The sequence below is a fragment of the Triturus cristatus genome, chromosome 6, assembly GCF_964204655.1.
Source record: "Triturus cristatus chromosome 6, aTriCri1.1, whole genome shotgun sequence".
Classification (NCBI taxonomy): Eukaryota; Metazoa; Chordata; class Amphibia; order Caudata; family Salamandridae; genus Triturus; species Triturus cristatus.
This window is the reverse complement of record NC_140589.1, coordinates 1559342379-1559368643: the sequence shown is the minus strand read 5'-3', so window position 1 is coordinate 1559368643 and position 26265 is coordinate 1559342379. Positions and strand designations below refer to the sequence as shown.

At 40.6% G+C, this 26265-nt stretch overlaps 1 protein-coding gene across 1 annotated transcript in view; it reads right to left on the bottom strand.

Annotated features, from left to right (window-relative positions):
* Positions 1-26265, bottom strand: part of PCSK2 (proprotein convertase subtilisin/kexin type 2) — an 845391-nt gene that overhangs the window by 228830 nt on the left and 590296 nt on the right. Inside the window, exon 7 of the mRNA XM_085612711.1 lies at positions 17111-17199. Coding sequence (XP_085468837.1) covers positions 17111-17199 — 89 coding nt within the window. The remainder of the gene's footprint in view (positions 1-17110; positions 17200-26265) is intronic.

Below are 26265 nucleotides of genomic sequence, written 5' to 3'. Positions count from 1 at the left end.
CGGGCACGTCTCCATGGTTGCTATGGGAGTTCGGTGCGGACGGTGTTTTTTCCATACGGTTGTAACATCGGACGCACGGGATGGATCGTGATTCCTCGGTCGGACTTCACCTTTCACGTTTGTACGGTAAATCGTACGAGGACGTGTCGGACACATTTTCCGACCCGAGGACGTGTGGGGAATGATTCCCAATGCGGTTCGTATGGACTTTTTACCATGCGAATCGTGATTGCCAGTTCGTACGGCACTTGTACGATTCGTAGGGTAAAAAGACCGGATACGAGTCGCACGGGGATATTTTTTACCGGATCGTGATCGGCACCTTTATGTGTGATTTCCCTGCGTTTAGGCATGTTGATACAGGTTTCGTTTATTTATCTGAAATTGTTTAGCTGTTGTCTATCGTTGTAGATGAATGTATGATTTTATGATTGCTTGAATTGCGCACGCTTATGATTTTTATTAACTAATAGACTAATAAAAATGAAAACGGAACTATGAGTCGCTATTAAATAGTACTCTGTGTACCCAGGGCCTAAATATCACAAGTGGACTGCAGCACCCATTCTGCCACCACTAGAGTTGCACTCTAAACTGATTGAAACTCATTTATGGACAATGAAATATAAAAAAAAAAAAGACTACATTTTGAAATTCCAAAATTCAGAATAGGGAAAACATAAATGAAACTCTATCCTGGAATACATCCGATCTATTCAATATCTACTGGCTTTTCTTGATAGACTAAAAACATACCTCCTGTAACCATATCTCTAATTCTCTCTGCCAGTTATCCCTCCCTTTCTCACTGTTTAAATATGTTCTATGTTACAATTTAGTTGCAAAGTGCATAGTTGCCCCTGTGTCTAAGTCCACACTAAAGAAATACTGCAAATGAGTAAAAAAAAGTCTTATTATTTAAATTGAATATAAACAACCTGAAATCACTCATACTACTAAGTAGCTGATTGTTGACATCAGTTTTAACTTTTTTACCTCCTCCACGGTATGGACCCAACAATCATTCGGGTAGGGCGTCGGTCCACATTTCACCCACTCCCAGAATCCCCATTTTTAGGTCAAGAGTCAGAGAGTATAGGCTGTCTGCAAAAAATGTGTTGTTTTCACTGTACAGAGTGTAATCCCACCTGCTGCTTCTCACAGGTTCACTCCTACCTTGGACTTCTTTGCTGACTCCTCATTGGTTGGTACTCCCAAGACATCACTTCCGTTTCTCTCTCAGGAGCAACAGCCACAGTTTCCTTACACTGTGGATGTTCATGTGTTTGGGGACTATTTTTTAAATTTTCTGCTCAGCGAGCAACACGGAAAACAGTCTTGAGGTACAAAAGAAATGCTGGTGTTTAGGGCTTGTTGTATGTTTTTTTTATAATGCGAGGCACGCCTCACTTAATCTTCAACAACTGTAGCCGTGCGCCTTTTGTTTATTTTGCTCGGCTCGCCCAAATGTATGTTTTACTAATATATGCTTTTGAAAACAAGCACATCATGCCGCGCTTGATCTTTAATAATGGCAGCCACGCGCCTCAGGGAAAACAGTCAAACGTTCTCCGCAAGCATTTCTTCAGTATGGATGAAAACAAAAAGACGACATAGTCAGCTGGAGACTGATTCACTTCAGAGTGAGGCAAGGTCAAACTGTGGCAGTTTGCAGGCTAATGACCATAGAGCCCATCCCACACAACCTCACAGCAGGGTAAGAGTGCACTGCATTTATCTGCGCTAACTGTTCCAAATGCAGTAAATGATACATTATTGGATCCAGACCTGCAGCTCCTTACCAACACTAACCTCATTTAAGTGTCAGTGCGCCACCCTCACCCGCCCCCACCAGACTACCCCACCCCCCGTTCATACCTTAAGCCTGCTTCACAGGAAGGGCCTTTCTCATCTGCTCAAGCCAGCACACTTTAGTTCCTTTCACCCCTCTCCCTCCCAAGCCCTCAACTCCTCCCTGCCCCAAGAAAGTCAAGAGCGAACCACCAGGATAGAGACGGCTGCTTTCTGGTGCTATAGATGACGATTGCCTTGGGACACTGGTCCAGGCTGTGGGGCAGACTGCCCGAGATGTCTCGGCTTCTGCTAATCCTCTTCCTTCTTCATTGCTTGGTCAATGCACATGGGTTCAGGGTGAATGATGACCGGTCTGTATACTTATAAGACACTCTTGCCGGTTCTAAACATAATGCTCCATAAGTACACTCCGACACCCATGCACCTTTTCCTACCTCACCTCTCCTGTCCCTTCTATTCCACAGGTCCTTCTCCTTTCTTCTGTCCCCTCAATCTCCTCTCTCGTGCTCCTTCTCTTTCTTGCTCCTCCTCTTTCTCACATTCTCCTTCCCCCCTCTAAACTACTGTTCCCCCTCCCATTGCCCTGCTCTCTTTGCCCCAACTGCCTAATTCTCACCTCTCCCCACACAACTCCCACCGAATCCCATCTTCTTCCTCCTCGCCTCTGCTCCATCATTCCTCTCTATTATTCCCACAATCCACCATGCCCTTCCCTGCTTTCCTGATGCCCCCCTTCTTTCCACTAATCCTTCGCCCCTTTTTTTCTTTTTTTCAATCTCCTATCACTTGCTTCCTCTTTGCTGTACGGCTGCTTTCCTGCCTTCACTCTCGATGGTCATATGCATTGTGAAATTCACAGACGTTTGCTTCTTTATATAGTTTGTAGAAAACTGTTGGTGTACTTTTTGTTTGTGGTCTTATTTAGAGAAATAATATCTAAGAGAAAGTACTCATTGAGGAAAGAAACTTACATACACTTTCTAGGGTAAACAGACATAATATTGAATAAAAAATATCGACAGGACAGAATATCGAGTTTTTAATATAGAATGGACAGAATATCGAATTGGCAAAATATAGTAGTGAATAATATCGAAAATCAGGTAAGAAATATCGATTTAAATAATATAGAAGTAAGTAATATCGACAGTAATAATATAGTTGTTAAAAATATCGAATTTGTTTATAGTGTTTTCAGTGTTAGTATATGTGTTAAAAGTATGTGTTAATTTTGGAATGTATGTTTGAATATTTTAAAAGTAATGAATTTTAGGTTATTTAATTTGTGTGTAATTTAATTCCGGTGCGGGTTGTGGGTTTATAGGGGATTAGGGTGGGAAGTAATTTAATTATAGTACATTAAATAATAATTTTTAGGAATTATTAATAATTTTTAACTTAATTTTGCGTTTTACTTCTGTAGCGGGTTGTGGGTTTATACGGGAATAGGGTGGGAAGTAATGTAATTGTTATTAGGTAATTATTAATTGGTATTGAAAATTAATTGGTTTTTGATTAATTATTAATTGGTAAATAATTTTTATTAATTGGTAATTAATTTGTATTAATTGTTTAATTGATAATTATGTTAATTGTATTAATTTATTATATGTAGCGGGTTGTGGGTTTATAGGGGAATATAGTGGGAAGTAATTTAATTGTAAATAATTAATTATTGAAATAATTTTTGTATATTGATAATTAATTTACTATTAATAATTATTAATTGGTATTAATTGTATTTATTATTTTTTGTTATTGAAAAATAACTGGTTGTTAATTAATTATTAATAGGTAATTAATTAAAAAAATAAATTATTGGTATTTATAATTAATTAATTATTAAATATTGTGTTATTGGTAATTTATTTTAATACTTTTATTGTTGGTAATATTAATTTATTTATTTTTAATAAAATATTACATTATTATGTTCCCTACTATTGTACTCACTGGAGTGGGAATAGTAATTTTTACCCCTACGCTATCCAACGCTTTCCCTACTATTGCACTCACTGGAGTGGGAATAATAAATTTTACCCTCCCGCTATCCAACGCTTTCCCTACTGTTGCACCCTCTGGAGTGGGAATAGTAATTTTCACCCCTAAGCTATCCAACGCTTTCCCTACTGTTGCACTCTTTGGAGTGGGAATAGTAATTGTTACCCCTATGCCATCTGACGTTTTCCCTACTGTTGCACTCACTGGAGTGGGAATAGTAAATTTTGCCCTCCCGCTATCCAACGCTTTCCTTACTGTTGCACTCTCTGGAGTTGGAATAGTAATTTTTACCCCTACGCTATCCAACGCTTTCCCTACTGTTGCACTCTCTGGAGTGGGAATAGTAATTTTTACCCCTACGCCATCCAACGCTTTCCCTACTGTTGCACTCTCTGGAGTGGGAATAGTAATTTTTACCCCTACTCTATCCAATGCTTTCCCTACTGTTGCACTCTTTGGAGTGGGAATAGGAAATTTTTACCCCTACGCTATCCAACGCTTTCCCTACTGTTGCACTCACTGGAGTAGGAATAGTAAATTTTACCCTCCCGCCATCCAACGCTTTCCCTACTGTTGAACTCTCTGGAGTGGGAATAGTAATTTTTACCCCTACGCTATCCAATGCTTTCCCTATTATTGCACTCTCTGGAGTGGGAATAGTAATTTTTACCCTCCCGCTATCCAACGCTTTCCCTACTGTTGCACTCTCTGGAGTGGGAATAGTAATTTTTACCCTCCCGCTATCCAACGCTTTCCCTACTATTGCACTTACTGGAGTGGTAATAGTAAATTTTACCCACCCGCTATCCTATGCAAAAAATATTGAACATTTTAAATTAATATTACGTTAATATATATGTATTATTATTTTTTTTTACTTACATTAATTATTTATTAATGTTAAAGTTATTTAAGTATTTGTAAGTATGTTTCAGTTAATTATATGTATTATTTCATTAATTTTACATTACTTTTAAGACAATTAAAAAATTCGATATTTTGACTAACTATATTTTTACAACGATATTTTGGATTCTATATTTTTGTACTTACCTGTTTGGAGATAGGTATTCGATATTTTGGCATTCTATATTTTTCCTTCTATATTTTGGTAGGTCGATATTATCCTTCTCGATATTTTGTCAGTGATACACTTTCTAGCTTTGAATAACATGAGAAATCAGCTAGTAATGTAACTCCCACTGAACAGTCATGTTTGGCTTGGCCGGGTTATTTTCATGTTAGTAACCTAATGATGATCTTTTGATGCAGAAAACAAGTCCAGTAAAATTTTCGATTTTACTAATAAAAAGAGCTCCTCCACCCCCTTAGCACAGGCGTTTTAGCTGCAGAAATGTATGGCATTGCACTGTAGCTACAGCGACGGTAAAATCATCACATCTTTGCTTAACATGGGAAACAAGACAATGTTGCCTGCCAATGATGTGCGAGCTGAGCTTTAAACTTAGTCCAACTGGCTGGGAATTTAGGGATTTGGATGGAATTTATAATAAAGATGTCTTGGACTTTCTTATTTCATTATTTATTTGTTCATTGTAGATCATAAACTTCACAATATTGTGATTCAGAGACTTGAACAGAAGGTTTGAAATTCCAAGCAAATAATAACCAGAGCTGTTAACCAGCACAAAAGAGAAGCTTTTTTACAGTACATTGTTCAGAAATTACAGAGGGCGAGAGGATTGCAGTGCACAGGAAGTATACAATAGTAAACAAGAGATAAGTACATGAGAGGTGAAAGATTTGCTAGTCCTCGAAACAGTGCTGCAGCTGCTTCTCTGATCCCAGTGGTAATTCCTCATTCTCCGTCCTCTAGGCAGTGCTGCTAGCTGCTTCTCTGTTCCTGTTGGTAATTCTTGGTTCTAAGTCCTGTAGGTAGTGTTGATAGCTGCATTTCCGGTCCCATCAGAAACTCATCCATTCTAAGTCCTCTAGGCAGTGCTGCAGCTGTGTCTCTGGCTCCAGTGTTAATTCCTCCATTCTAAGTCCTCTAGGCAGTGCTGCAGTTGTGTCTCTGTTTCCAGTGGTAATTCTGCATTCTTAGTCCTTTAGACAGTGGTGCAGCTGCGTCTCTGGTCCCAGGGGTAATTCCTCATTCTAAATCCACTAGGCAGTGCTGCTAGCTGCTTTTCTGGTCCAGTCAGTAACACCTCAATTCTAAGCCCTCAAGGCAGTGCTGATAGCTGCTTCTGTGGTCCCATCAGTAACCCCTCCATTCTAAGTCCTCTAGGCAGTGCTGATAGCTCTTTCTGTGGTCCCATCAGGAACTCATCCATTCTAAGTCCTCTAGGCAGTGCTGATAGCTCTTTCTGTGGTGCCATCAGTAACTCCTCCATTCTAAGTCCTCTAGGCAGAGCTGCAGCTGTGTCTCTGTTCCCAGTGGTAATTCCCCAGTCCCAGTCCTCTAGACAGTGCTGCAGCTGTGTCTCTGCTGTCTACACTCCAAATCAAAACACATAGATAAGAGACATTGTAATTTACAATGCCATTAGGTCTAACGCTAAAAAATGCAAGACCTACTGCATTGCAAATGCTTGTTTCAGAATGTAACTTCAGCTCGTTTTTACCCATTCAAACGTTTATCCCACCAAGAGTTTGCTGAAAAATACCAGCCAATAAATTCCTGTTCTCCAAACAAAAAATATTTTGTATATCTATAGCTTAGGAACACATTTGGAGGCCCAAAGATATTAGTATCATTAGTAATCACAAACACATTGACTAGGAAAAAAGTGCTGAGTCCTGGGGCACATAATAAGGAATGGGGAGGGCTTTTGAGGAAAACAGGAGCGAGAATCAATTCAACCCAGGCTACCACAACACCTCCTCATTTTCTTGTGGCTCAACTTGAGTTAGAGGAACTGGAATACAATACGAGCCACCTATTTTGATCAGTTAGAAATGGTAAGTGAGGTATAATTCCCACAAGAGTCCCAGGGTTTGTAGTAAAATCAAGGCAGATGGTCTTGGAAGTCACATAAACGGTTAGTAGAGTCAGAATGCTTTAAAGCACATTTTCAAGGATTTGTGAAAGCATTATCTATGATTTGTAAACTGTTAGTTTCAGTACAGCATCTTGATATAAACCCGCACTGGAAGTCATCCAAAAGGTTGTTGTCTATGATGAATTTTTTGACCTGTTTGTTTATTTAACATTCTTCTAACTTTAGAGAGAAATATGAGTCCCAAAAGAAGACAAAAGTTGCTGAGGTCTTGGGATCAGTGGGGATTTTTTAGTAGCTGTGAGACATGACCTACTTCACATATTCAGTAAGGATACCTTGGCAGAGAGTTAGGCTGAATAGGTTGGTCCAAAGTAGTGTGAGACGTAAACTCATTTCTTTGCTTAGAGGGTTTGACAAGAGTTCAGCAAAGTGGGACCACTTGGTAGGAGCTTTTCTGCATATGATAGAGAGGAGTGGTTATTATGGGAAAGATCAAAAAGGACTTTGATCAGTCTGACTTTTTAATCAAAAAAGTAAACTTCATGTTTGTTTGTGTGGTCATTGACAATGATAGAAAGGTGGAGTCAGAAGATGGATTGCACCATCCGAAAACATTTTTGTGTAGTTTGTACTAGCTGAATCTGTGATTCGAAAGATTGTGTTGGCTTCAAATGTATCTTTTTTTTAAGGGGCTGCACAAAGGTGTGCAATGCTGGATATAAGTTTTTGATTGTTCTTAGAGCTTACTTCTCTGCATTTGGCTCCCTGATGTGCCAGAGAGCTTATTTCTTGCCCACAACTCTTTTTTTCTTTCAGGGAGGCAAAAACATATATAATGTCCTAATCAATTTTAAGTGGCAGTAACACTGTTCACCTCCTGATCCTGATCATCTACATCATTAAAGATTACTTTAAAAAAATTACATTTGACATGGAGTTTTTATGGACATCCAGCGTGGCCATAAGGTCTGTGAGCCCTGCCTCAGGGTCTGCGATGGGGAATAGAGAGCTGGGAAATGTAAAAGGATGAGATGGCAGGAAAACAGTAAAAATATGGAAGAGGATGGAGAGAGCGATGCCTATTAATTTTGGTGGGAGTGCAGTGTATTGGTTATATGAAGACATATAACTTTATCTGTATCTGGTTTTAAAAAATGGATTGGGTCTGTGTATTTTGACTGGGATAGAGGACATGCCATTAGAGCATTGCAAAAGATTTGTACTCTTGTACTGTATTTCCTGGTTTGCACCCTGACCACCAGATACGGCTGCCTTGTAAATTATTAAGTAGGTCTTGAAATTGATGAAGAGGAAGAGCTGGAACCAGTGATTATAGAAAACTTCCAAACACCTTAAATTAGATGATCTGCTGCATGTTAGACACGCTTCAGGGGTGCATACTGGGTCTCAGGATGCCGGTCAGTATATCATTGCTTCCACTAGAAGAAGACAAGAGATACTACAAGCAGTGATGTACCATTTCAAGGAACTGCAGGTGGATGACTGGACAGCAGTTAGTGAGTCTATCTTTATCCAGTTTAGGCTTCTACAGTAGGAATATGGATTGCCTAGTCTTGACGAGTCAAGAAAAACACCCAGGGTCATTGGCGTGTTAAAAATGTTCGGCTGAAATAACAGATCCTCTTTTATTTTTTTTTATTTTAGTCCTTATCACCATAAGAGGTAGTCCTCTCGTTCATTTTCCGATATTTCGGTACCACAACCTTTATTTTCAAAGGGTAAACAACATATTTCAAGGACATTTGAGAGTTATATGCCCCCCTCTTCACCTAGAAGTTTAATAGGACTTTTCGTATCATACAAATTTCCTTTTCTCTTTAATCATCTCATCACAGAGGCGGGTCTAAAACATTATTTTCTTGTTAGGATTTACTATGTATTTCTCTATTTTGACATTAATCACACTTCTCTTCTAATCTTGGCAGGTTGGTAGAAACTTCTCTTCCAATTTTGAAAGGTTGGTATATTTTCCAAAGCCCATTGTTTACATATCTCTCCCCTTGTCAGCTAAATGACCAGTTGCCTGTGCTGCATGCTACCCCTATGGCTGCCCATCTCCTCATGTTCAATATTAAAAATAAAGGGTTGCGTGCGTACCTCTATAGATTCTTCAAATGTTTTGGCTAATGCATTACTTACTTCATACCAAAATGTTTGGTGGCCCCGATATTCTGCACACATATGTAGATTGTCTGCCTCTGGAGTCCTACATTTCTTACAAGCATATACCTGGTTCTTCGCCATTTTTGCGAGTTTGGCTGGGGTTATATATATTCTATGAAGTGTAAAGAAGTGATTCTTTTTTAGACTAGCAGCAGTGATAGTGGAGTATAATGTGTTGATGGATACTTGCTAGAAGGTTTGTATTTTTTGACTTGGCAATCTCCTCTCCCATATTCCATATGGTGGAGCCATGTTTTTTCATCTGACTCACACAGCGATGCGTACCACTTTGCCACGTCTTTTTTCTTTAGGCTTATGTCTTGTATTTCTCTTTCCATATCTATAAGTGCCTGTTGTTTTGTTTTCTATGCTGAAATCAAAGAACTTAGTTGTGTGTACTTAAAGCTCGAGATATTACCCTTAGTTCTCTTCACAATCTCTTCCCATTTGAGCAGACCCTCTTCGTCCATCAAGGCCTCTCACTTCAATATCTCAGCCTCTTTCAGTAGCTTGAAGAGTTGATATTTCATACCTCTGGCATTCCTGGAGATAGCCATATTGGTGCTAATCTTCTATAGTACTGCATTACCCATTTTCTCCTTATAATGTACCATGCCCTGGCGGCTGCCTGCAACGTTTTTCAGTTTTTATCGCATTTTTGTGAGGAATGTTGGTTTGCCGAATTTGTATGGTAAGCCTCCTTGTCGGCATATTCGACTGGCCATTGCCCAGTAGATTAGCCATCTGCTAGATTCATCTGTCACCCCTACCAACACCCAACAGTTTTTAAATTGGAAGTTGGAACAATAATAAGATGTGTCTGAGAAATGAAGACACCCTTTCAAGACTTTCCTTCTTAACTTTCTCCATGCTAAACTACATCCTTCTAATTTTTGGCAATAAACACATCTTAATTAGACTAGCCCTCCCAGAAATACTTAATATGCAGATTCTGCCACTTCCTCAAAATGATATTTGTTCCTTTTGATACTTTTGACAAATATGGTGATGTAAACTCCTGTAAATTATGAGCGATAGTAATCCACAGGTATCTCATCTCTTTCACCTCAGCCCCAGTTTCGCAGTTCCATGTTATCACATTTGTTTTTATCTTTGCTTAACAGGTATCCTTTGCTTAACAGTTATCCTGAGAATTTACCAAACTCACGGGCTGCACTCTCTATAATTGGATTAGCAACTTCAGGTTTGGGTGTATAAATAACAACATCATCGACTAATGAGATATTAATCTACAATAACCTGCACATGGAAAGGGCTGGATTTCTTCATGCCCTCTAATTCTGTTTGATAAAGGCTCTAGATATTAGGCAAAAAGTAAAGGGGAGAAAGGGCATCCATGATATGTTCCTCTTTGTATTCTTATACTTTCTCTTAAATTCGTGTAACCAGTACGTTGGCGCAAAGTTTCTTTTTAAGAGCTTTAATCACTTGAATGAAACTGATGCTGATGCCAAAGCTTTCTAAGCATTCGTACTGGTTAAACCATTTGACTCTATCGAAAGCCTTGGCGCCATCTAATGTTATCACTCCAAATGGAACTTTATACTCTTCTGTCAAATCTATTATGCCTATCATTATATGTGTAAGATCCTGCAGCTGCCTTCTGTGTAAAAGAATCTTCAGGGGCCGTATTATGGAAGTGCCCCGGGGGTGCAACTGGCGCTTGTTCCCGCTTTCTGACCCGGGGCACTTTTGAATTACAGAAGGGGCCACAGACCCTTGTGCGTCCGCTTCTGTAATACGGATAGAGCTGGTGCAAGGAAATAAAGAATTGTTGAATCCACTACCTCAACTTTTGGATTTCTGTGTGCCCATAGAACTTTGTTGTTGATTTCTGGACCTCTCCAGTTGAGGAAGGATAGGTGGCTCTACCTCCTCCTGAACACCAGAAGATATTTGGACACTAAACAAAAAAGACTTATACATTTTACTGGACTTTTGACACTGTGGTAGAGTCTGCGTGCTATCCCAGCCACTTTACCTCTTTTGTCCTATGTTATATATGGGTAGGCTGCACCTCCAACTATATTGTAAGAATAGAGTGAGAATTAAAGGTTACTATATCAAAGGTACAGGAGAGAGAAAAAATTGGCAGAGGAGCTGTTTAACAATTTAAGTTCAAGTATAACAATGCCAACTAGATCAATCAGAAATCAGGGTCTTAAGGAGACATTAAAAAAATTGGAAAGACTAAAGATGAATTAACAATCCAAATGGTGGGATTCAGTTACCCAAAACAATGCATAAAACTCAATAGAAATCCTAGGGGATTGCATGCCTAAATCTTTCCCACTTATGATAATCTCGAGGATTATCATAGTATAATACATTCCATCTTAGTTACTCACTGCATACAACAACTTACATCTGTCTTTTGTAGAGTAATACAAGAGCAGCAAAAAAAAACATATACTGTAATCCTTGTACATTTATCTACACCACAGTGTTTGAAAAACCTGCAACTACAGAATTCCCTCACTCGAACCCACCCAGGGCATGAAAAATACAACATCCGCCCAATACAGTACAACATAATTAACAACAAATACCTGCAACTTCTTCACCCCACATGATATACCTTACCCAACCCCAGTGGGGACAATACCATCTAACTGTTGCGAAGCCAGAGAGGTGTTTAAGTTTTCCAAGTAGGCCTTGAAGGGCCCCCATATATCTTTTGGGCAAGACGCTAATGGCTGAATTTCTGCATGTAAATCACTATTCGTGTTACAGTAGGCTAAGCTCTTGAAAGAGGAAGAGCTCTTAATAAGATGGGAAAAAGAATTGACTAATAATTCCATGAACTTAGTGATAATATTGATCATTAATTCAGAGACAAAAGTTAGCAACCTACAAACAGAAATAAAAGCTATTGAAAAACAAAATTTAAGACATGAGTTTTCGAGATCCCATGAACAAAAGCTATGAAATCCTACAGGAGGTACTTAGGAAACATCAAGAAGCTATAAAGATGTGCAAAACAAGGAAGGCAAAAAGAGACAAGAACAACTACCTGGGAAGTAGAGTTTTTATGTTTGCAAGGAGGTTCAACCACCTAATAAATAAACAACTGACAGACAGTACAAGACTGTCAATGGAGACAATCAGTACTAGCTCTACCAGTGTACCAGCCAGTGATAATGAGATTAATCAAGACCCAGGTGAAGGCACATAAGAACATGGGAGGAATGTTTTTTTAGAGGAAATAAGACAAATAAGGATATGCAATCTGAAGGCCGATACACGCTTACACCATATAAAAAGGCCAGGCGAGGGAAAATATCAAAGGGACCAATCAAGAGACAGGGCAGGAATGCACACAAGGTCTTGGGCCAGGAAGAAACAGTCATTAGTAATGTCAGCAATAAGAAAATGTATGTAATAGTTGTGAATTTATCTGATATGGTTCTATCTGATGATATGAATAAAGTCCTTAAAAAAGGTCTCAGTTTTTGTCCATCTACAAATTTGAAAATTCATCTGGTTGAGATTGATATTTACAAATTCGTCCCTAGACTAAAACTTTAATAAATCCTTTTCTACACATGACATTGTAAGGAAACCCAATGAGAACGCACCCACACTGAGCAACTTTTCAATACAAGATGCTGGTTCCACCACAGCATTACTCTCACTCACATCGGAAGTGAAAAGGGGGACCAGTGTCAGGGAACTCCTAACACACCTGGATATAGATACAGAGCATACTAGTGAGAGTAGGATTAAACTCAGAACTAGATGGACCCCGAATCTTCCTATTGACAATTGCTGTGACTTTCCTTTTATGAATGTATGTAGAGATTTGGATTGTATTCTAAATAGAGTAATGACCAAACAATGGACAGCCACAAATAATCTTACGCCTGGAGAAAGGACAGCACTTAAACACCTACACGATGATGACACACTAATTGTGAGGGAGGCAGACAAAGGTGGGTGTGTTGTAGTCATAACCAGAAAAGACTACAACAATGAAATCTACTCACAGTTGAATAGTTACAGTTGTTACTCTCCCCTGGATATAAACCCAATACCACGCATTTCAGCAAATATAAATCATGATGTGAAGACCTGGTATGAGTAAGGGCTAATACCGTCCGAAGAATACATGTGTTTAAAAGTTGACAAACACAGATTTTCATGTTTTTACACATTGCCCAAGATACACAAAAATGGCACCTTTCTCCATGGCTGCCCTATTGTTTCTGGGATATGGGGGAGCCTACAGAAAGATAATCACAATTTGTAGTTTCTTTTTTACAGCCATTGGTCTCTAACCTACCTTCATACATTAAAGACACTAAACATGTCCTAAACCTGATGAGTGACATTGTGTGGGAGAAGGGCATGTTCCTGGGTAGACCGGATGTTATGTCATTGTAGACCAGCATACTAACAGAGTTTGGAACAACTATTGTCACACACAGAAATGCTACTCCAGATGGCACAACTGATATTGGACAAAAATGCTTTCCTATTTGAAGGAAAATTGTATCATCAGATCAGCGGGACTACGATGGGCTCCAGATTCACTCCTTCTTATGGCAACCTCTTTATGGGTTGGTTTGAGGAGGAGCTGGTTTGTGGCCGCATTGGCTCATGCTGCACTGAATACATACACTATTGGGGAAGATGTATTGATGATATCCTGATGATATGGACTGGATCTGCAGAAGATCTCCAAGAATTCAAAAGCATTTGAACAAAAATCCCAACAACATGTCATTTACTATGAATTTTGATTACCATGCAATTCATTTTCTTGATATAGAACTGTATACGTGTGATTCTAAACTACTGTGCAGGGTAGTGCCCACCCTAAGCATCACATTAGATCTATACTCCCCATGGAAGCAAGAAAAAATTGCAGTTCAGACACAGAATACACCAATAACCATGTTGATTTCAAACAAAGGTTCCTCATCAGGGGTTATGAGAGTAAAGTCATTAATGAGGCTTAGATTAGGGCGGTCAAACAAGACAGACATTTGACATTCGCCTACAAATAACCCAGGAAAGGTGTCTGTACAGAGACCATCAAACCAATAATATCCTATGGCAATAATATAGGCAACATCAGCAATGTCTTGAACTGACATTGGCACCTTTTGAGAGGAGATAGTAATATTGTACAACACATTAGTAAGATTGTGAGCATCACATTCCGGAGAAGCAAAACCTTGAAAGGAGTAATCAGCCCAATCTACCCAGGTATCAATACTAGAACCAACTGGCTGACACGTTGTATTAAGGGTTTTTACAAGTGTGGGCATTGTACAATGTGTAGATTGAGAAAAGATAGCCAACTTTTGAATAGAATCATACCCCTATATACCATATTGCCCATAGCATTCATTGTACTACACAATTTGTTTTATATGTACTAACATGTAAATGTGGGAAGATTTATGTTGGCAGCACTATTAGAATTGTGAAAGAAAGAATAATGGATAACTTCAGAGCGGTGAAACAAGGGGACCCAAAGTACCCCTTTGCATTACATACACTTGCAAGCGACTGACAGGGTCACCATAGGACGTTCCATTTTCATGGTTTGGAAATGGCACAACAAAATGAGAGAGGTTGGAATCGAGAACTCCAACTGAGACGACAGGAAGCCATCTGGAGAATGCGTCTCAAAGTAGTAGAAATGGGTTTGAACATTGACTGGGAATTCCATTACTTCCTGGGTGACTGATAGAGTTTAAAATATAATGATCGTCTGATAGGGAAATAATTAAATAATCTGCCTTTGTTTATTGATATTGATTTAGGAAATGCATGATGAAAACTGGGTGTTATCAGGCCATGTTCCCAATGAACTGAAATTGTGCTAATGTTATGTTTGAATTGTAAAAGGAGGCAGAATAACTATCCACCAATATTTATCTTATGGTGGGGCAGCTTCTTCCCCTGTGGGGGGCAACTCATAGGAATTCTCACCACCCCATTGTGGGTCACCAACACTGAATAAACACACTGGGATTTATTCCTTTCTTCATTTTCCTTATTGAAAAACTAACATTAAAATCTAGTACGCACACAGGGATACTCTCAAGAAAATAACCATAACATCTTCTACAATATATTGGGGAGATAACTTTCATATTGTAGATATGAAGCCCATCTGCCTTGTGGAATATAGCTCATAACATTATATGTGCCTTTCTCTTTCCAGAAGACCTAATGAGTATAACACTACCGGAATTCTCTTCTGAGATTTTCCTCCCAGGTCTTGACTTATTAACTCCCAATTGTGATTGACTATCGTGAATTGATAGTGTACTTTCCTACAACCGATAAGAGAGATACTTGTGATCATTTACACGCGTACATTTTATGCTAAAACCTTTGATCAGATCACAAAGCCTCATGCGAACTGGCCATGCACTTCTTAAAAACATATAACAACCATTAACTTGAAGTACTAGTTGTAAAAGGCAATAACTATGGAGTTATCAGTACATATTCTGTGTTTTTTTTAGTGGATCGATATATCATTGTTACGAATTTCACACATTAAGATGGCCACTCCTGTTTCTCAAGGTGAAGGATGATACCTGATATGGCAAGTACATCCTCGGTTTCTAGCGGCTTTTAAACGGCGGCTAATATGGCGCTCAGGTACAATGCCAATGCTCCTGATAATGCCCGCTCACACAGCGGGATCAGATGCAGCACGGAATTGAACATTGAAGAAATTAATTAACAAGTAAGTTTCTGTCACTGTTGCGTGAGTGCGCCCAACTTGGAGGTGCCTTCACTCTTAGCATATTTTGGATACTGAGGGATCTATAACTCTGATTTCTAACCCCACACGGACACTCACAGATTACACGTACACGTGGCCAGTGACAACCTATTGTGGTCTGACCTATGCAATACGAAAAGGAGACATATTGAAATACCGCCTTTTATTTACCATAACAACTGGACGGGGCAATACTAGAACGCCTATACCTTGCTGGAACTGTTATGGTTTAGCGGATCGTCTCTTTTTTTACTGATACATGAAAATAGTAATGTAGTTATACCAGTCCATGTGGGACACCGACATATGGACGAGTTTGATAAATGGCTAATACAAGGTAACATTTAACCATAGTGTGACTGACCTGACTCTCAACATCTTAGGGTAACAGGTACATTTGATGATAGATTACTAGCCTCACAGCATATTTTAGAGTCGCATACACAAGATTGGGACATCGTAAAGTAAGACATGACCTTTTCTTTTACTCTAATCCAACTGCCGGAAGTAGCTTTTATGACATTGAGACACTAAAGCTTGTGTGTCTTCCCAGATTAATGTTATGGTTCACTCCCGAAAGCTTCTTACATAAAATACATACCAGCCATGGACATTTGGAACTGAATGAGTATTCGATTGATCCTCAAATACATTTTATTATGAAAATAACTATATCCATTGACACCTAATATACACGGAACTAGGGGGATGATCTAAATGTAGCACATGGTGATGTTGGGGGATTTTCCAACATGATACCTGGTGATCAATATAGACATCACCTCATGCTCTGACTAATCAGTGCACATCAAATATCTGTCCACCTTACTGCCAAACACACATGGTACATTCGGGAACACTTGACCCAGGTGGCAGGTTCTACAACCTTCTAGATGCTCCTCCTAACAAGATTATGGCTTTGATTGAGATTTATAGTCATGATGAAGTCTGCTGTGACTGTAACAGCTAGAAATGAAACACGGGTTGGCAAAGGGTGTATGTGGGAACAAGGAAATAAAGAACTGTTGAAACCACGACCTCAATGTTTAGATTTCTGTGTGCCGGGAGAACTTTGTTATAGTTGATGGATGAGTTGGTGCTGTGTGGTTGATAATGGAAGTTTATCATGATGATCTGGGTTAATGATAGAAGGAAGTGTCAGAAGAGGAGTGATACTGTTTTGAAGATGTTGAAGAACCAGTGCTACTTACCAAGAATTGGTCACACAAAATAAGTAAAATATTAATGCTAGTGTAGATGGAATTGGAGAGCCTGTGGATTCTGGGTTTTTGCTTTTAACAGTGTATCCAACATATATATCTTAATAGTAGATCCAGAAATATTTATGGATTCCAGAAATCTTAAAACATACCTGCAACTTTTGAATTGTAGGCTACACCCACTCCACAAATGTTGTTGTTCGCTGCAGCAGATACTTCACCAGCACATCTAGTCCCATGGCTGTGGAAACAAAAAGTAATATTAATGCCAAAAACACTGTAGTAATCAAAGTAAAAGACAAGGAATTTATTAGGGACAAGGTAACCATTCCCCCTGCATGCTATCATCTGTGCAACTTTCCTCAACTTTAAAGCTCTTGAAAACATATTTAGGCATTATTCAATTGCTCAATGTTTTGGTTTTCCTTTCTAGCCTCAGAGAAAACTATGATTTAAAATGTAGGTTGCCCAGTACTAAAGCTATCTCAGAAAATATTAGTGCTACATAGAGCTCTTTAGCTGCTGACTCTTTAGCGATTTGCATGACGCAGAGCACTACACAGTATACCAAAATCCTCTAACTAGGTCCACTGCAGCCAATTTCTCAAAGTACCTTGTTTCAGTGTGCTAGGAGCCTACTAGATTATGGGTGCATTGGGTGTGTTCTCAATGTGGACTCATCATGTTAGTTATAACCAGGGCTGGCTTTAGGGGGGTGAGACTGTTGTGGTCGCACTGAGCGCGGACCTGGGGGGGGGCACTGACCTCATGGAGGGGCACTGTGTTTAGCAATAACTTACAATTTAAAAGCACATGCTGCAGAGTTCCTTGTGCTCTAGCTTTCAGTCAGCAATAAAAATGTCAAGATAACTTTTGTGATTATTGTTCCTGCTAGACAGAGAGAACAGAGTTTTGTTTAGTGGTAGGTTGGACTAATTATAAAGTAATGCAGAAGGTTACTATGCCTGTTGCAATGAACAGATCCTTATGTAATGTTGATAGCTGAGTGGATTAGTAAAGCTAACCTTTACCAGCATTTTAAAACATTTGGTCGAATGAACAAATTCGTTTTTCACTCGAAACGTGCTTTAACTTCAGCTTCAGCCTTCTACTTTCAAAGAAATAACAATCCTACAGATTGCTTCAATGGGTGATTAATCTTCAACAATATTTTTAATCTGTGTATTTCCCTTAAGCTTTAGTCTGCTTCCTATCTATCTATCTATCTATCTATCTATCTATCTATCTATCTATCTATCTATCTATCTATCTATCTATCTATCTATCTATCTATCTATCTATCTATCTATCTATCTATCTATCTATCTATCTATCTATCTATCTATCTATCTATCTATCTATCTATCTATCTATCTATCTATCTATCTATCTATCTATCTGTCTGTCTGTCTATCTATCTACCTATCTATCTATCTATCTAAAACAAGGTTTTGTGAGGGAATGCGTTTGTGAAAAGAGTGAAATTTAAGAGGGACATGAATCAATCAATCAAACATTTATAGAGCGTGGCAAATCGTCCATAAGAATTTTAAGGTGCTGGGGCTGTTTGCTGCTGCGTGGAGGTTTGATCATTCAAACATCCAGGACTTAGCTTCTCTTCTGAATTGCTGGAACGATGATGCAGTCCTGGGGTACAGGGGAAGGTTGTTCCAGGCCTTTAATACAAGGTGCAAGAAGGAGCATCCTCCGCTGTTCCAGTGTCTGCTGTGAGCCACCTGAAGATCTGGTGGAGACACCTAAAGATGTGGATGTAGGAGGATGAGACTGCGTTTACTTTCTTCTTCATGGATAGCTTGCTTTTCAGGATGATGCCGAAGTTGAGGAAGTGGCCTGTTGGGGCACGGAGTGTGCTGAGCTCCGAGGGCCACCATGTGTCTGTGTTGTTCCCAAAGATGAGGACTTCGGTGTTTTTCAGTGTTGAGTTGGAGACAGTTGTCCTTCATCCAGTCCACGATGTACATCATCCATCTGTGGAAGTTATCTTTAGTGATAGAGTGATCGTCGGGCAGTGAGTGGATGAGCTATGTATCATTGGCATAAGAGAGGATGTTGAGTCCATTTGATCAGTCTTGGCAGCCAGGGAGGCCATTTAAGTGTTGAAGAGTGTCGGGCTGAGGGACGATCCTTGGGGGACTCCAGAGATGATCGTGCCGGTGACGTACAAGGTGATCCATTTGAGGGCGTTTCCTTGAATCCCGATGTGGTGGAGTCAGTTGATAAGGATGTGGTAGGAGACAGGTCCAGGAAGATGAGGATTCTGTTTTCCCCGCTATCCAGGAAGGCTCTGATATCATCTGTGTCTGCAATCAGGGATGTCTCGGTGCTGTGATTAGCTCAAAATCCATATTGGCATGGGTCTGGGATGTCATGGTCATCTAGGGTTTGAGTGAGTCACTGGTTCACTACTTTCTCAAGGACCTACGCTGGATAGGGAAGCAGAGAGGTTGGCAGGTAGTTCTTCATTGCGGCTGGGTCGGCGGATGGTTTTATGGATCCAGGAATGCTAGTATCTACTCCCCAAAAATCACAATTGCCACTTAATAAAAAATATTCTATACAATGAACTAAAATTACAGATATAACTGAACAGCGATTTATAGTAAAGTTCTTAAGACTTTATAGTTGCAATCCTCTAAATAATCTATCTCCCACCATTTAGTTTTCATATGTTGCACTCCGAAGAATAATTGTTTTAGGTTCACATAATCATGAGTGTTCAATTTTCTTCTACCTTAATATTTGGTTTTCAGGACACAGAGCTATGTACTGATGTTCATAATAGACCTGAAGTGAATGGTTTGCTTTTAATTAAGGGTGGGCGTAGTGGGCGTAGTGGGGCTACGTGAAGCAGCACGTAGTGTGCCCAAATCTACGCACACTACGCGCTTCGCGTAGCCCCACTACGTGCCACCCACCTCCCGCCCGCCCTTCTTTTAAATAATATAAGCATTGAAAAATAAATTAAAATAAGTCGACTTACCCGTAAGCGCGGCGTCTCCGGGGCTCCCTCTTTCTGTTTCTAATTTCTTCTGGCAAATGCGCATGCGCGGACGCCCGCGCATGCGCATTTCTCGCGAGAAATGCGCATGCGCGGGTGTCCGCGCATGCGCATTTGCCAGAAGAAATTAGAAACAGAAAGAAGGAGCCCCGGAGACGCCGCGCTTACGGGTAAGTCGACTTATTTTAATTTATTTTTCAATGCTTATATTATTTAAAAGAAGGGCGGGCGGGAGGTGGGTGGCGGGTGGCAAGCAGCTACGCTTCGCCCTCGGCGTGTGCGTAGCGCTGCCCTGCTTCGCCTACTTCGGAAAGTGCGAAGCAGGCAGCGCTACGTACACTACGTGGGCGAAGCGTAGTGCTACGCCCGGGGTTACTTTTAATAAATAATTTCAGGGCTAAAGTGACCAAATCCTATTTCTAATAAATTAGGCTTTAAGCATTTGTTCTGGTGTGGAAATATGTATAATTTGTAGTCAGGGTGGGCATTCCTGCCTGGACAGTTGGGGCAGAGCTGTTCTCAGTTCCATCTATATTTCAAAGGTTTTGCCTCCAGTAAAAACAAAGGAACCTGACACTGTTTTTTTGTCACCTCAGAATTCTTGGATCCTTGACGGGAGAATGGAAGACCTTTCCAGAACCGGGTTTGGGGCGGTATAGGGAAACCCCCTGTAATCCCGCGCCCTTCCTGGGCGGGATTTCCAATACGGGCCCAGAATGAGACAAAAAGAAAGTGAGGGTAGTGCTCTAAGCGTGGCTTGGGCTGTGAAGAGGCTGCATCCAATGAGGGTAGAGTAGAAGAGCTGGTAGTAGAGGAACGAAAAAACTATGCTGAGTCATGTGCCAGAGCAACGAACCACACAGATCAGCTGGCGGTCATTGTTTTGGGAGGAGAGACACCTGCGCCTAAGGAAACAGGACGAGTGCCCGAGGAGTGATGGGAAGATGCTGAACAGGAGGAAGTAGTGGAACGACAAGACATCCCACCTAGAGGCAATGCCAAACAGTCAAACTGACCCCAAGAGGAAGAGGGTGGCGAGACTCCCTCTGCCACAACCCTGGAGGACCGTGGCTTACGGCAAGTACCTTTTTTAAAATTTCTTCATGTCTGGCAGGTGGCGGTTGTGGCACAAATAGTCTTATCCTGCACATGGTTGTTCTAGTCACTTTTTTTTTACACTAATTGCACTACCCAGACCTGGGTGAAGGTGACAGCAGAAGCACCCTTAATAAGGACCAACAAACCCGATTCTATTTATCCAGAGGGACACAGACAAGCCCCCCTCTTTCTGGTGGGACACAAAGAAGAAGTGGAGATGATCCCAGCACAGGACCAAGACTCCTTTTCAAGAGAGAGGGCCACCCAGAAGTGCAGTGAATTAACTGGCACTGTTAAAACTGTGTATCCCTTAAATGTTTTAGTTTTGAACCTCCCCCAGCTGTGCTGGTACCTGTTGCTTAATAAAGAGACAATAACACACCACCTCCGCCAGGGCATCCTGTATAACTGGGTGACCACCCCCCCCCCATTTTAAATGCTGGCACCAGGTATATATATTGGACCTTCTGAGACACTTATCAGTACACTCCTAGACATGTAGACACTACAGAAGAGGACCACCTTGTACCCCAAGGACTGCCTTGCTGCTTGAGGCCTGCCTTGTGCCTCAGAGGAATGCCTTGCTGCTATCAGAGGACAGTTCTGCTTTTTGAGTCCTGTCTTGTTTACCAGAAGACTGCCCTGTTGCTTGAGGCCTAGCCTACTCTCACCGAAAGAAGACTGGACCTGTTCCCTTCATCCCATGCTAACCTGAATGACTCCAAGGATCAGTTGGCTGACCTCCTGTATGGGGATCAGGCACACAACAAGCTCCAAAGGCCTACCTGCAACTGCCAAGCTGACTTACTGCAACTGGACCTGCACCTGGACCTCCCTAAGCCTTGGTGGCCTATGCTAGAGGTCCATGATCCCTAAGAGGGGCCTACCCAGGTTCTGGAACTTTTGCTGGCATCAGAGTTTACTCCTCAGAAGAGAAATGGGATATCCTGAAGTTTTGAGCTCTTTGCAATCGTGAACAGGCTGATTTGATGCAAGACTCTGCCAACTGTGATGACCACCAACTTGAAGCTTCAGTGAACCCGGCCCTTCACGGTTCAGTAATCTTTGTCTTTGAGCTAGGGCTATGACAGTCTGTGGTGACCACCCATTTAAATCTCCAGTAATTACCTTTTTCAAAGCCCGACTGGAACTTCGTTGACACCAGGCCTGCTCTTTGTGCTACAGGCATGACTATACGTGATGCTCTCCCTGCTCCTCACGGCCTCCTCCACCATGAATGGAACTCTTCACGCTAGTCTTTGAGAAGGTAGCTATGTCAGCTGGACTAACCTGGTCCCTGAGTCCTTCCTGCACTCCATCACGGTCACCATGAACTTGTGTCTTACCCCAGGTCTAACACGACCAGATGACCTGCACTTTGTGCTTTTAGATGCTATATTTACAAAAAATGTTTAAATTGCATATTTCTGGTTTTAATAATTGTATGTTTGTTGTTCTGGTGTCATTTGTTTGGGATGTTCTGTTTTCACTTTACTACTGTTTGTGTGCTGTAAAGATACTTTACACATCGCCCCTGAGTTAAGCCTGACTGCTATATATATATATATATATATATATATTTATTACCTACTGGCGGTCGCCAGTAGGTAGTTATAGTTAGGACCCCTTTTCCATAGGAAATCCGCAACATTCTATTTTGAATAACTTTGGCGCCGGTCGACGAATCCTCGCGAATTTCTCAAAATAGGTGGGGCGCTACGCTCCGCTCCTACCCTGAAAGTCTCGGGGGGATTCGTCAAGCGGGGGCTGAGATAAAAGGGGGGTCCCAAAACGCGTTTTTCCCATGCATTTTTCCATAGGACCTTTAGACAGGGCTACAGCCCGAACGGCTGAACAGAATTACTAGAAATTTGGCAGAGAGGTAGTCCCTAGGTCAAGGAAGTGCCTTTTGTAGGTTTGGTGTAAATCTGTTCAGTAGATTCTGAGAAAATAGCCTTTAAATCAATATATATATCTGAGCCAGCTTACGGTACGCTTACCGTAAGCTTACCGTACGCGTACGGTGGCGTGCGCGAGCGCGATTCTGATTGGCTGTTAGATCTTAGTAAACATTCGAATCGGCCGAAACCAGGAAGCGGCGGCCGCCATTTTGTGTGTTTCACTCAGAAAAAAAAGAGTGAAAACAAGAAAAGGGGGCAAGGAGGAGAGTTACAGACCCCCTTACATTTGTGAGGGGGTCAAAGAAGGACTGTAAAGTACAAAGAAAACATTTATTGATTTTAAAAAAAATCACGGGGTACGCGTACGGTAAGCTTACGGTAAGCGTACGGAAGAAAAAATAAATAAAAAAAGAAATGAAATGCAGATTTAAGTGTTTAGATATTAGGGGGCTCTAAAAAGAGCCGTTGTGTTTAAGAAGTGATTTTTTAAGTGGTACCTACAAGTAAGTACCGATGCAGAGTCTAAGGTTCAAGAGGAAGACTCTGTTCCCTTCATCATTGAAGTGCACACCATCTCCTCTATAAATGTCTTGCATGTCATAACGCAAGTTGTTGTGGTAAATGGCACCCATACCATAGTCACGGAGGAAAGCAGAAACAGATTTGTTGACGTGCTTTCTTGCTTTGTCAATTTGCGGACAGAAATGATTGGACCAGTTCCATTTTTGCCTTTGGCATATGTTGGAAAACACAAAGGCAGTTTTAGGGAAAAGTGAAAACAGTTGTGCAAAGGTGTCCTTCATAAGCATTTCCAGACCTACCCCAGTCAAAGTGCCTAGGTCATTGCCACCACAGTGCACTATTATGAGGTCAGGGTGTTGGATTTGCATGAAGGATTTCACCAATGGCATCAATTGGTGCCACTTTAACCCTCTCTGACCAATCCATTTAATGTCTACATTTGGCAAAGCAAGGTCTCTCACCATACCTGTTTTCTCTGCAAACTTTTCACTCCAGAAGACATAGCTGTGCCCTACAATCCACACTGTGAACATCTTCAAAGGAGAACTGGATGCACTCAGGAGGTGTCTTTCAGTAGAATGGCAATATGAAAAGAAAGACAGTTTGGAAATGGAGGCATACATATTTTTTTCAAAACAAAAAGAACTGATTGGCTGTTTCATACCATTCTAGAATAAAAACTAGGCTGTATGTGTAAATTAATAGAAGCATGTTTTGTATTGGTACAAAAAAATGTGTTACCAAAGAACAGTACTATGGATTTGCTGTTAGGTTTGAAAAGTCAAGCACTCTTGCTCTGTGGAATTGAAACATTGTGTGGCGAACTTCTGACCTAACTCCACACAGCAGTGTTCCATGAGCTGTTGCTATGGTAGCAGGCAGAAGTCAAGTTGGGGGAAGGGTACTAGGCAGAAGTCAAGTTGGGGGCAGGGTACTTTTGGAAAAGGGTTGGTTTTTAACCAATAGAAATGTGTGATTACATTTGAAAAAAAGGGGGAAGCACTGAGATTTGAAACTTACATGTATATGTGTGGAAAAATAGAGGGAAAGTTTGCCATTATCTGGTTCTGCTGAGAGGAGAGAGGTGTAGAGAACAGAGATCCTGGCTCTGATAATCTGCTGTTTGAGTGCCACATTTCTTTCACAACTAACTAATTTTAAAGGTGAGTTTAGAGTTTGAGAGGGGATGTATATGGTAAATTAAGAAATGAATAATAGAATTGGAATTCCTTTTGTAGAAGTTGTGTTTATTATTTTCTGTTTTGGGAGAAATTTAAATGTGAGAAACATGTAAAATAATATGGACAATTTTTTCATGATAAATTAAGGTGTACTGGTAAAAATAAGGAATACTTTAAGGGTTTGAGGTTGCAGTCAGTAATGCAAATACATTCAGCATCACTAAGGCTGGTTGCCCTTGCTGGAGTGTAGGCAGTCACCGAGGATACACATGGTGGTGGTCTGAAAAAGCAGTTTGGACATGGGCTTTTTAAAAAAATCTAAAAAGTGGATTCATAATGTGTCAGTCTGTAAAAGTGATTTTCACTTGCCAAAAAAAAAGAGCAGTAAGTGTGCATTTAAATTGGCAAAGAAATTTCGTTTTGTGACTAATGAAAAAACATGACTCTGTGTGCAAATAGGAATTACAGGCAGAGATTTATTGCGTTTTGCTCTGGTGATTTCACAGTTGCATTAGTAGGAAAAAGGGGGAGCGATTTTTTGGGGGAAGAAGCAGACTCTTAGCACACACCCAGCTCCTTTCCATGTATAATCATGCACAGTATTTAGAAGCGAGTGGGGTTTTCAGGTTTCAGTCTGTAATGCAAATACATTCAGCATCACTAAGGCTGGTTGCCCTTGCTGGAGTGTAGGCAGTCACCGAGGATACACATGGTGGTGGTCTGAAAAAGCAGTCTGGACATGTGCAATTGAAAAAATCTAAAAAGTGGATTCATAATGTGTCAGTCTGTAAAAGTGATTTTCACTTGCCAAAAAAAAAGAGCAGTAAGTGTGCATTCAAATTGGCAAAGAAATTTCGTTTTGGGACTAATGAAAAAACATGACTCTGTGTGCAAATAGGAATTACAGGCAGAGATTTATTGCGTTTTGCTCTGGTGATTTCACAGTTGCATTAGTAGGAAAAAGGGGGAGCGATTTTTTGGGGGAAGAAGCAGACTCTTAGCACACACCCAGCTCCTTTCCATGTATAATCATGCACAGTATTTAGAAGCGAGTGGGGTTTTGAGGTTTCAGTCTGTAATGCAAATACATTCAGCATCACTAAGGCTGGTTGCCCTTGCTGGAGTGTAGGCAGTCACCGAGGATACACATGGTGGTGGTCTGAAAAAGCAGTCTGGACATGGGCTTTTTAAAAAAAATCTGAAAAGTGGTTTCATAATGTGTCAGTCTGTAAAAGTGATTTTCATTTGCCAAAAAAAAAGAGCAGTAAGTGTGCATTCAAATTGGCAAAGAAATTTCGTTTTGGGACTAATGTGAAAACATGACTCTGTGTGGAAATAGGATTTACAGGCAGAGATTTATTGCGTTTTGTTCTGTTGATTTCACAGTTGCATTAGTAGGAAAAAGGGGGAGCGATTTTTTGGGGGAAGAAGCAGACTCTTAGCACACACCCAGCTCCTTTCCATGTATAATCATGCACAGTATTTACAAGCGAGTGGGGTTTTCAGGTTTCAGTCTGTAATGCAAATACATTCAGCATCACTAAGGCTGGTTGCCCTTGCTGGAGTGTAGGCAGTCACCGAGGATA